The sequence below is a fragment of the Tachysurus vachellii genome, chromosome 5 (genome assembly GCF_030014155.1).
Source record: "Tachysurus vachellii isolate PV-2020 chromosome 5, HZAU_Pvac_v1, whole genome shotgun sequence".
Taxonomy (NCBI): domain Eukaryota; kingdom Metazoa; phylum Chordata; class Actinopteri; order Siluriformes; family Bagridae; genus Tachysurus; species Tachysurus vachellii.
In genome coordinates, this window is record NC_083464.1 from 32,144,101 (window position 1) to 32,157,260 (window position 13,160).

The 13,160-nt window shown below is 40.4% G+C and overlaps 1 protein-coding gene across 1 annotated transcript in view; it reads right to left on the minus strand.

The window, feature by feature from the left end:
* adcy2a (adenylate cyclase 2a) overlaps positions 1 to 13,160 on the minus strand; it is a 109,932-nt gene that overhangs the window by 12,368 nt on the left and 84,404 nt on the right. Inside the window, exons 6-17 of the mRNA XM_060871259.1 lie at positions 11,379 to 11,490; positions 11,096 to 11,223; positions 8,793 to 8,951; positions 8,554 to 8,686; positions 8,037 to 8,213; positions 7,569 to 7,612; positions 7,179 to 7,259; positions 7,018 to 7,087; positions 6,771 to 6,868; positions 5,994 to 6,078; positions 2,167 to 2,304; positions 747 to 866 (exon numbers count right to left, since the gene is read on the minus strand). Coding sequence (XP_060727242.1) covers positions 747 to 866; positions 2,167 to 2,304; positions 5,994 to 6,078; positions 6,771 to 6,868; positions 7,018 to 7,087; positions 7,179 to 7,259; positions 7,569 to 7,612; positions 8,037 to 8,213; positions 8,554 to 8,686; positions 8,793 to 8,951; positions 11,096 to 11,223; positions 11,379 to 11,490 — 1,345 coding nt within the window. The remainder of the gene's footprint in view (positions 1 to 746; positions 867 to 2,166; positions 2,305 to 5,993; positions 6,079 to 6,770; positions 6,869 to 7,017; positions 7,088 to 7,178; positions 7,260 to 7,568; positions 7,613 to 8,036; positions 8,214 to 8,553; positions 8,687 to 8,792; positions 8,952 to 11,095; positions 11,224 to 11,378; positions 11,491 to 13,160) is intronic.

Genomic DNA, 13,160 nt, shown 5'->3' on the forward strand with positions numbered 1-13,160 from the left:
CTCACAACGTGCACGAATTAAAGGACCTGTTGTTAATGACATCTTGGTGTCAGACGCCACAGCACAACGTCAGAGTCTTGATGGATCAGAACTCAAGAAGAACCTACATAATATTTGCCAGGCAGTTTTAATGTTAAGGCTGATTGTCTATGCATGATGAAAAGAAACAAGGAATTTTTCATTCATTCACTCATCTTCTACCGCTTATCCGAACTACCTCGGGTCACGGGGAGCCTGTGCCTATCTCAGGCGTCATCGGGCATCAAGGCAGGATACACCCTGGACGGAGTGCCAACCCATCACAGGGCACACACACACACACTCATTCACTCACACAATCACACACTATGGACAATTTTCCAGAGATGCCAAACAACCTACCATGCATGTCTTTGGACCGGGGGAGGAAACCGGAGTACCCGGAGGAAACCCCCGAGGCACGGGGAGAACATGCAAACTCCACACACACAAGGTGGAGGCGGGAATCGAACCCTCAACCCTGGAGGTGTGAGGCGAACGTGCTAACCACTAAGCCACCGTGACCCCCACAAGGAATTTTTGACAAATTTATAATCTTAATAAAAAAAGTACTTTTTCTGTCCATTAAATAATATTAGTAACATTTGACTTTCTCAGGCTGGAAAAATAACAACCCTGAAGTTACATTGTCCTGAATTCCTTGAATTCGCTCTACTTGAATGCAGGGACAGAGAGGACTCTTTATACTCTTTACACAATATACTTACGGGAAGGTAGAAATTATTCTTCTCCAGGAAAACTACCGGACGTCCATCAGGTTGGAACAGCGTTTCGTTGGATGCATTATAATGTGGGAGATGATGTGTCAGGTCGTCCTGCAGAAAGAACTGTAAAGAGAAAGAAAAGGAAATAAAAAGAAGCTTGTTCTGTCAAGTGTACAGTATGTCTGTCAGTGGAGTCGTATTCAATAAGACTGCGAAATTGGAAGCATTGTTTCAAACAGTCATTTTTTTTTAACTATGTGTCAGAGTCACACTGTGCCGAGGGAAACGTTATGATCTGTTCTGTGCCCTAATGTTCTGAACGCAAGTTGAACTTGGAGGAGAAGAAAATTTAATCCATTTAGAAGGCTAAGGTAACATTTTCTTATAATCTTATTTAAAACGTATTTATTACATATACAGAGTCTGCTTTCTGTTCGCACTTTGAGGTCATAAGCTTTGTCAGCAAAGAACAAGAATTTCTGGTTAAATTGTGCTTATAAAATGCCTAAATCATGAAAAGCTGCATTTATATATATATGTGTGTGTTTGGGGGTCACGGTGGCTTAGTGGTTAGCACGTTGGCCTCACACCTCCAGGGTCGGGGTTCGATTCCCGCCTCCGCCTTGTGTGTGTGGAGTTTGCATGTTCTCCCCGTGCCTCGGGGGTTTCCTCCGGGTACTCCGGTTTCCTCCCCCGGTCCAAAGACATGCATGGTAGGTTGATTGGCATCTCTGGAAAAATTGTCCGTAGTGTGTGATTGCGTGAGTGAATGAGAGTGTGTGTGTGTGTGCCCTGTGATGGGTTGGCACTCCGTCCAGGGTGTATCCTGCCTTGATGCCCGATGACACCTGAGATAGGCACAGGCTCCCCGTGACCCGAGGTAGTTCAGATAAGCGGTAGAAGATGAATGAATGAATGAATATGTGTGTGTGTGTGTGTGTGTGTGTGTGTGTGTGTGTGTGTGTGTGTGAGTGTGTGTGTGTGTGTGTAAAAATACAGGGCTTGGACAATGAAAACAATGGACATTATAACAGTGGTTTCATGCTGTTTATGTGCGTATACGTGGCCAGAGCAATGGGTGAATTGAATTAGTATTAAATATAACGTATTACAATCCACATAAATTAATTGGAGACATATCAAATTGGACAAATTGTTGGTGTGCGTCTCACTGGCGCATAAGTGACCATGACAGCAAGACTTTGTGGTGTATTGAGAGCTGCGGTACGCAGGATGGTAAATGTCAGTAAAACACCATGAAGAACAACCCACATTCGACAGTAGAAAAGGAGAACAGGAGCTTTCTTCTATATCTGTCTTTATTTGTGAACACTTTTTGTAAAGTATAATATATTCCCTTATAGAACATTTCCAAAGATAGTAAACTGACATATGAAGTAGAAATGAGCGCAGCATGACGTACCATGTTGAAGATCGCCATGACGAGGATGAGGGTGGTGGTGGCCATGGTCAGAGTGAGACGAGGCCACGGCTTATTCGCAATGATGACGGAGGCCCGAAGAATCCAGAGCCATGAAGCAGACGCTGTCTTACTGCAATGCTGAACACAGTGACGGGAGGAATTTATATGAGGTGACTGAATCAATCAATGAAGTATTTCAGTTCTTTGTCTTCAAATACTGACACATACTGTATATCTTTACTAAAGTCAAATTAAAACCAAGTGAAATAAAATGCCCCATATTAAATAATAGAGACAACTGCATGAAAATTAAGTATCTCATAAAATCTCAAAAGCTAAATTTGACCTACTGATCAAACAGATATCTGAATGGGTGTGGCCTAATGCTTGATTGACAGCCCACATTATTCCGATTTTGCTTTCTAGGTTGCTGTGACTCGAAGAGGCATCATAAGTATGAATGTGTGAACACTTTGTGAACGGATTTATAACCATGACGAGCTACATTATGACGCTGACGCTCATGCATTTCAGTTAGCTTAAAGCTGAACGTGAAGCCGTCTGCTTTCAGTAACACTTTACAATAACAGTACATGAATAATCATGATGCACTAAGACCTGAATTAATACTTACATAAACATGTAACAGTACTGATGCGTGAACGCATGTACTAATAACAAACTAATGAACTGCTAACCATGACTATGATGGATGGCTTATTAATTCATGTAAATTAATAAATTGTTAACCAGTAAATGCTTCATTAATGTAGAAAAAAAATTGGGTGATTGTTGATTTTTTTCTGCATCTGTTCCCAATGAACTGTCTGCGTCTTCTACATCATACCTGGGAAAAGCTAGACTGAAAAAAGTCTCGCCTCCTAATATACAGTAAGAACATCTGAATTTAAAATACATTTATTCTTCATGGTTAAGCCGTATTTGAAAAATAGCTTAGCATATGTACGACAATTTTCTGGAAGCTGCTTATTTTGTTTTGGTTTATTTAGAGCTATAAATCTCGCAGTAGGATATTGATGTCAGATCAACTGCCTACATCATAAATAACTTAAACAAGATGAAAAATAACCAAGGTGGAGTCTTTAAGACTTGTTTATTCCCCCTGCTGTACAGTCCCCCTGACTACAGACTAGCGGCTTAGGTTAGGATGAGAATCTCTCACTCTCTCATTCATCTTCTACCGCTTATCCGAACTACCTCGGGTCACGGGGAGCCTGTGTCTATCTCAGGCGTCATCGGGCATCAAGGCAGGATACACCCTGGACGGAGTGCCAACCCATCACAGGGCACACACACACACACACACACACACACACACACACACACACACTCTCATTCACTCACGCAATCACACACTACGGACAATTTTCCAGAGATGCCAATCAACCTAACATGCATGTCTTTGGACCAGGGGAGGAAACCAGAGTACCCGGAGGAAACCCCTGAGGCACGGGGAGAACATGCAAACTCCACACACACAAGGTGGAGGAGGGAATCGAACCCCCAACCCTGGAGGTGTGAGGCGAACGTGCTAACCACTAAGCCACCGTGCCCCCAGGTTGAGAATCTTTCTGATGAAATCCAACAATATTTAACCTTGTCAAGAGAAATGGGATGAAATGTTTAATTACTGTATACTAACAGATTTCATTCATCTGGCAATAGACTAAGCAATGATTTCAATTTACTTCCAGAAATAAACGATCTCAGGTACTACATTCAGTATGGAAGAGTACAATGTGGTGGCAAGTTATAATAAATAACCAACAACAAGGTGGTGTGATGTGCTTTGGTTTTACTTTTACCACCACAAAGTCAATTCTTTTCTAACACAAGTGTTCTACACAACATCTTGTTATTCTTGGATCTACGTCAAAGGTTCCTGTGTTTCAGATGCATGTTTTTTAATCTTTTGAATAATCCTTGAACAAAGACTAGAGAGCTTTAGCTTCATAATTTTGAGGCATTAACCAAGGATTAGTACTAAGTACAATCTTCTTTTTTTTTCTATACATAATTCATTTTGTATTACTGCAACAATGGAAATATGCATTATTTACTTCTATTTCTATATCCATTTATACATTCATACAGTATATACAGTACATTTGTACCACTTATCCCACACAGGGTCAAGAGGAACCTGGAGTTTATCCCAGGGGACTCAGGGCACAAGGTGGGGGATCCTGGATGGGGTGCCAACACATGGCAGGGGGCAATTGCACACTATGGACAATTTAGAGATGACAATCCGAACTACAACGCAAGTCTTTGAACTAGGGAGGAAACTGGAGTGGATGGAAGCCCACCTAAAAAGTACTTTCTACAACTCATTTCACATGTCAATGTCAATTCACCAACACTGTCAATTCAAAACTATAAAAACTGGGGCAGTGGTGGCTCAACTGGTTAAGGCTCTGGGTTGTTGATCGGAGGATCAGGATTCAAGCCCCAGCACAGCCAAGTTGCCACTGCTGGGCCCTTGAGCAAGGCCCTCAACCCTCCCTGCTCCAGGGGTGCTGTATCATAGCTGCCCCTGCACTCTGACCCCAACCTCCTCAGTTGGGGTATGTGAAGAAAAGAATTCCACTGTGCTGTAATGTATATGTGGCGATAATAAAGGCTTCTATGCCCCCATTCTTCTTCTTCTTCTTCTCTAAATCTAACCTGGAAATTTTGTTTCTATGTTTAAGAACTGCTAAGGATCTTTAAACTGTACTTTGAGCACTTATGCAAACACAAGCATCGACCTCGAGTAAACCGGCCATGAGGTCAATGCTGACATGCCACTATGCTTCCAAGAGTGAAGTATAAGGACATCAGGAAAAATAAATCCAGCACCCTATTTCAATAACGCTTGTGATATTGCCAGGTCAGACGTTTTTTTTAGCGTATCAGTGACGTGACGTGACATACGGCTAAGTACGGTGACCCATACTCATAATTCGTTCTCTGCATTTAACCCATCCAAAGTGCACACACACACACAGCAGTGAACACATACACACACACCGTGAACACACACACCCGGAGCAGTGGGCAGCCATTTATGCTGCGGCGCCCGGGGAGTTGGGGGGGTTCGGTGCCTTGCTGAAGGGCACCTCAGTCGTGGTATTGGCGGCCCGAGACTCGAACCCACAACCTTAGGGTTAGGAGTCAAACTCTCTAACCATTAGGCCATGAATTATCAGAGTCACACATCTTTTTATCCTGGAAAATAGGCCTTGCTGCCATGTAGAGTAATTGTGTATTAGGCTTTAATTAAATGGTGCTACAGTCGTAATATGTGTGTAACTGAATATGATTCTATTTTTACATCATTTGTATTGAACAGATAGTGAGTTTGAATTGGGTATAAATAAAAAGACATGATTTTCACATTTCAGACACAATAACACAAACATGTGGCCAAATATGAAGGTTATGGGATTTCTTCAAATCTGGGGATCGTAGGCAAGTCTTGGGACCAAATACAAAGTGCAGTCATGTAGCTGAGGTTGAGGAACTCTAAAATCTTATGAATACAAAACCTACCATGGAGATGTCAGTATTAGGTTAAAAAGCTACAGATAGTTACACTGAAATGAAGTAAGGGTTAAAGGGTTTCATATAAAATGGCACCTTTTGTTGCTCATTTATAAACATCCAGGATCTAAACATGGATTAAAGGCATACAAGTGATCACAAGCGAACCAAACAGAACTACAGAAATGTGATGTTATTGATTAAATATGTCATACATTCACTTGGGTAAAGAAGAGATTAAGTTTTATTACACTATAGACATTAAATCAGCTCTGTCTTACCAGGAGGTGGCCGACGAAGCAGATGAGCAGAATCATGGAGAGGATTAGGAAAGCAATCCCGAATGAGATTCCCAATACAGCCGTCCTACAATTCATTACACAAAATGATGCTTACAGCTGCTTTTGGTGCAGAAGCAAAAGACACAGAGTTCATAAGGCTGTCATAACAAAAGACATGAAATGACAAACCTTTGTTTAATCACTTCATAAGGTCATGAGGTTATGATACGTTAAGTGTCGACCAACTTTAAAGTGTTATAGCAGCTGACTTTGTAGCCAAATTTACTTTCACTGTTGAGTCAATTCATTTCAGCTTAAAGATATAGGGAAATATGCAAAGGTATTTTATTACAGTGCTATAATAATGCTAAGTATTATAAACGTTACCCCAAGAGATGAATGAGTTCAAGAGACCCTGCAGATCGTTGTATAGTGTAATGGACTTTGTTCAACTTTCCATTGAACTCACTATCATACATATCATGTGACTCTAAAAGGACATAAGCTGTCATGACATTCCAAGGTAGATGTTAACTAGACACAACCTGAAGTCAAACAAAACCATATGTTCCTTGACATAAAAATAAATCAAAACTGTCTTTATGACAGCTGGAAGAAGGCTTTATAAATGTGTATGTAAGTTAATGTCAGTTGGTTTAGTCATGAAGAGGTTATGAAGCGTTATGGGCCAAGAACTGAATACCAAGAACCATAATATGGATCTAACTTGTTGATGCTCTACATTCTTACGCTCTGCTCTGAATAAAGAGGACTCACTTTGGCAAGACCAGGATTTGTACTACGAAGATGCAGAAGAAGATCAAGCAGGCGCAGGTGACGTAGTACTTAAAAGCAGGTAAGGTGGTTGCTCTGTACTGTGAAAAGAAAATACGAAGCACTTACAAGAAATCCAACTGAGAAGCTGATGTATACACAGCAAAATGTATAATACACATACACAAGGTCTATATAACACACTCATAAGCATTTCATAAGCCTGTGTATCATATGACCTACAGCTTACCTCCTTTTCTAAAGTTTTGTTGTGAAAGAACAATGTTATTCTCTGAATGTCCTCCGATTTCAGCCACTGTCTGTAAATTTGAGACGAGGATAAAGATTATAAAAGTATTTACACTCATCAAAACAGTAAAGAGTTTAAAACCCCGTGCAACAAGAACCTACTTTTGGGAATTTATACCATCAAATGTTCGTATCATCCGTTCATTTAACTCCTCTTCAAATCGCTTCTTCTGGGATTTTGTTCTGTGATCAAAGAAACAGTCGAGACCATTTTCCAAAAATCAAAAGGCTGCATCACCACATTTCAGCATTTTGTTTACGAAGCACTTGATGCTCTTCACATCTGATCTGAAACACAGTCTGCCATCATTTAAGTGCCAAAGAGTCATTAAGAGCTTTACAAGCCAATGAAAGCAATTCAGACTGAAACGTATAGTGACTAAAACAGAATATGACCCACAACGCTGGCTTTATTTTGTCTGGTACAGTTTTGATGTTCAGTAAACATAAAGCTTCATCAGACTAAACCAGACAAAAACAAACACGTCCTACCTTTCTGAGCGTCTCTGGAAGTGATACTGACCCAGTGGCACATCCTATAAATAATAACACAGTAAATACCATCAGTATGGTGCTTAACTGCTATGACGTACGCTACAGTATACAGTTTACTGGTATAGAGGTTTCTCTTTGGCTCTCGCTCTAAATTCTGGTTCAAAGTGATTAAGACACTGATAATGGGTTAATTAGTATAGCGAGATTGTATTAGATGCTTAATTAGTATATGGATTAACTTTTTATTTTTAATGATTAAGTGAGGAAAAATCTTTTTATCCTACCGATTTAGTGTGAAAACTAATCATATCAGAGAAATTAATACATTTAAAGGATAAAATATTTAATTTAGATTATTTAATCGGTATATAGCCGCCATACCAAAGCTCTGTTTGTTGGTTAATTAAATGTCAGCTGATTAGCACTGTGCTTAATTGATAATTAACCAAATGTGAAGGTACTTACAGAGGTGTTAATTTTGCCGTTCTCGTTGGTCATGCTGTCTCGGTGGTGCAGATTGGCAAAGGGCTTGGCAGCCCCCCACGACTCCAGGTAGCGAGTCATCCTCACTGAAGCTCTCATCTTCGCACCGTCCAGGGTGTGTCGAGGCCTGTAGTGATGCTGTGGACTCCTCCTCTCCACCTGCCCAATCAGGAAAATGTTGGGATCGAACCTGCTCTACATATAGATTTATGCTTTACAAGTAATAACATAACTTTCTCAGTTGCTTGATTCTTGATTGGTCAGGATGTTAGGTTAGTTTTTTTATCACATCCCCTCACATGAATGCATATATTCTATATGCTTGTGTACTAATATATTACCATTAGTTTAGTAACAAAGTGCACAGGAACCTGCACGGTGACACTCTCAAGTTATCTGTCTTAACAGATGAGCCTTAACAGTTCATTTCTGATTTAATATTTTTTTCTCTTGATATCATATAATTCTTGTAGTGGTAAAACTTTACACCATACTGTACCTTTGGGTTGATTACTAGGTATGTCACCACCCTGTGCTCTTTCAGATAAGGGTCCCGTTCATGGCTGTATCCATCCTCTACTTTATATGCTCCATTCAGGTGCTCCAGAGTGACCGAGGTAATATGGACACGTCTGTTCATTAACATAAAAATATACAGATTTAAAATAATCCGTTCTTGTAAACTGTAGTGTGGAACAACAGTCATCCTAATAATTAAACAAAGCATTCAGTTCATACCCTGGTACACCTCCAGCTTCCATGTGATTGGCTAGAGTCACATCATGTGACCAGACATCGTACTGCCACTTCTGGAGGCCGATGACGCCACAGAGGACATTTCCTGAATGAACCCCGACTCGCATGTTGATGTCCACACCGGTGGCATCTCGAACTTTTCTAAAGGAGAACACACACACACACACACACACACACACACACACACACACACACATACGTTTTAATGTTTTTGAATAATATGAAAACAAGTTTTGCAAAGTTTGGCCTTTTGCTACACATTCCTTTGTGTGTACTGAACAGATGAGCACAAGCACATGTTTGTAAGTGTTGTTGCCTACTGGATGAATTGTAGCCTTGACACAGTAACCTTCCTAAGGGAAAAAGCTTTTCTCAGAAGTCTTTCTTACCCCAGACTGCCTGCAAAGGTCACGAATAGAAAAAACAGAAATGACACACTCACGATTTCGCTTCAAGCTAAAATGTTTTCTGAAAATCAAGCCTCTGCACTAGAGAACAAAAAATTAGGCACAGTCACATAAATCAACAGGTTCCTTTGAATACACGTAGCTGCTTTCCATCCTGTGACTTCGTGTCTAATGTAGTGTCTAATGTACGATCGACATCACTGCAAAATGCTGAGCGAGAAAGAAGCTCTTGCTTTTGTGTTTTTTTCAGGAGCTAAGAATAAAACCTGAGCGTTAATCGTCAACTTGTCCATTCTGAAGTGAATAAGTCTATGCCATGGACTTCACAGCTGCCATTTGTAGGGTTTCTTTAAACCGTGATAAAAGCTTTTACTTCAAAGGGCCCTTCTAAAAGCATTATTGAAAGGAACAACTAATGGAATGGAAAAGTGCTTCTAGAAATGTCAGTGGTGTGTTATACATGCTTTGACTTTGTACTTCAAGTACAAAATCACTTAATACTAGTAAAGTGAAGATTCCAAAATGACTGATATGTCAGTTTTATTTTCCCTTAATGCGGCACGGCAACGAGGCGACAACAATCTGCAAATCCACGTATTTATTCATTCATCTTTAATAACTGCTTCATTCTGGTCACAAATTTAGAGCCTGTTCCAGGAATGTGATGCAGGGACTCCAGTCCATGGAGACAAGGGAGCGATTGGAAGGTTCACGACATTCCCAGCAATGGTTAAGTTTAATAACATGGGAGAATATTAAAGTCAGTGTGAGATGGAATGAGAAGAGACAGGGTGAAGGTGGACGCTCAGTTTCATTTATTAGGGCAAATCCAAAATGTTAAAACAAAAAAAAAAGCTAGAACATGGAAAGAAAAGACTCAGATAACACGAGTTTGTGTAAGTATACAGATATTATAGGGTATAAGTAAAGAAATTAATCAAGGATGCAGCAAAACGGGTGCATACAGTTTGGAACTACAGTATGAGCTGATGACAGGGCAGGCGGTCGAAGCACAGATCAACACAAGCATGAATGAACGGAGCTTGTTACCATGGGAACCTTGACACTCATATCTTTTACCGTTGTGGAAAATGTTAGGATTTCAATGGATCATGTTTTGGATGGGTTTTAATAATAAAGTTATTACATATTTCACTCAACAGTAGAAATCTGGAGCGTTGTTTTCCCAAATATTCCAGTGTACCTGGCTGGATGCTCCAGTACCCTGGCATAGTTTTAACAAAGTCTGATAAGTGACGTGTGAAGAGCCGATTTGTCCGCTTGCAGGCACGTTATTCACTTCCTCTGAACCACAAATGATTTCATCCACAGAGTCTCAATTGCTTTTTTGTGCTATTATTAGCAACCCCTTAAATTAGTAGTGCTACAAAGCTGGGGGTGAGTTGCCAACAATTATGTTCCAGTTGATAATCATTAATGTCACTTGTTCTGTCTGATCCAACAGTCAATTACACACAAAAGCCCTGATTTACTAAGATCCAGAATAAAGAAGCTAATCTGCATGTGCAGTCATGTGAACTGCATGTTTATCGGTGTGGGGGTTCGCAGTGAACGACTGTGTGAGCGGTGGAACATGTGGTCAGGACGGACAACGATAACTCGATTTGTATGTTTCACGTGGTGTTTGTTTTCATAACTGTGATGAGTTAAGATCTCAAAGATACTCGTGAGAGAGTGAACCATGAACTCACCACAGATCGGTGTAATTACAGTGTACAGTGTCTGGCACGGTGTAAGTGATTTAAAGACACGGGATCGTGTACATATCACATGAACAGTGGAGGTAGAGTGGATATACTAGGGAATAATTATTAATAATAATTAAACAATTATAAATAAAATCAGAGATTCACTTACTTAATGGCCTCACACATGTCCAAGCCCATCTTCACACAGTTTTTGGCATGGTTAGGTAAAGACTCAGGGAGACCAGACACACAGTAATAACAGTCCCCAAGAATTTTAATCCTCATACATTCATTTTCCTAAAATAAATAAATAAAAACAACAAAACGTGCCCCGTCATGTTGATGTACATCATGCTGTTTCATGACACAATGAGAACATTAGGGAATAAAATAAAGCATGACTCATTTTAGGGCATTCGTTTGAATCATTTCCAACTCCGACTGCGTCTTACCTTGGCGATCTGATCAAATTTTCCAAAAAGCTCATTAAGCATGTGGACAAGTTCACCAGGAGAGCAATCGCTGGCCAACCGGGTGAAGCCGACAATATCGGCGTACAAAATACTGCAAGGAAAACGATTAGTTTAGACAACAGAAGTTGATATTTAGATATTTATACTGCAAAAAGTAGAGCAGAGACCATTACTAAGACCCGCTTTTTATTTTCTCAGTAATGAAAATGAGGTTTGACATTTTGGCTCAGCTGAGCCTTAATATTTAACAGTGATTTTTAAAAATTGAGTAAAGTCAAAAATCCTGTCAAGAGAATTCCACGAATTTATCCTAACACTTTCACACACTCTACATATCAAAGGTTTTCCTCATTTTTACTCATCGGGCATCAAGGCAGGATACATCCTGGACGGAGTGCCAACCCATCACAGGGCACACACACACACACACTCATTCACTCACACACTCACACACTACAGACAATTTTCCAGAGATGCCAATCAACCTACCATGCATGTCTTTGGACCAGGGGAGGAAACCGGAGTACCCGGAGGAAACCCCCGAGGCACGGGGAGAACATGCAAACTCCACACACACAAGGTGGTGGTGGGAATCGAACCCCCAACCCTGGAGGTGTGAGGCCCCCCCTCATTTTTACTGACTTTTATATTTTTAAATCCCTCCTAAGTTCTTTTCTATGGTGTCCAAACTTTCCACTGGCAATGATCTATACTGTATATAGTGCATTTTTACCATAGATAGATATATAGATAGAAATCAATAAATTTGCTTCCTGATACGGCGCTCAGTTGTTTCAGCGCTGGAGTTTTCCTGTTTGCTCGTTTCCTTACCAACTCTGAATAAAACAATCATCACCTTCTGACTGCAGACTCACTTGTGTGGATGTTAATAGAACGTCTATGTTACGCTCATCCGCTGTGAAACACCGGCCATAAATTCTTTATCCTTTATAATAAAAAACATTGCTTTTAAGCTTCCGCAGACTCGACTAGAAGAATCTGGAGTCTGAGTCTATTCTGGTGAAGGAGCGACAGCATACTGCTGTGTGCAAATAAACTAGTCAAGAGGTTCTTTTAGAAGAAAACATGCAAAACCACAGTGGATCTACAGTAGATGTGGTGCGAAGCAGATATGACAATTTGCCATAAGAAACAATGGATTATACAGATTTTTAGTGGCTTTGTTTAAAACAGCTTAAGACCATCATTATGGTCAGAAGAGGAAGCGCAGTGCACGGATTCTGATCTGCATTCGGACCAAAGTTCAGATATGTCGTGCTGACCCAGTATTTCCAATGAAGTTCATGATGCTGCAATATATCCACAACTTATCAACCTCTCTGCTTTTGCAAGTAGTGCATGTGCACATAAAGGGGCTTCAGGGGCAGTTAAAGGAATCCTACACTATACAGTGTTAAAGGAAGTCATTCTTTAAGCATAAAAGAACACAGTTAAAAAAAATCCGTTATCTACCATTAACTTGTGATTCATCCGTCAGCACATTCTGTTGTCTGCCAACCTCCTGGGTGACACCAAGATAAATCTCACTTGCAGACATTTGTGACCAACAGATCACTGACAATGTTTCCCAGATCTTATGGGCTGATTGTTGCTCTGTTGAACTGTGCTATGTGCTCCGTATGGAGTCGAACTGATTCTCACCATCAATCGAGTACCGTAGCAAGACTCCTGTCTTCAAATAAGCACAATATTGACTGATTCTTAGCCTCGATAAAGTATCTGATCACTTTATATTAGTCC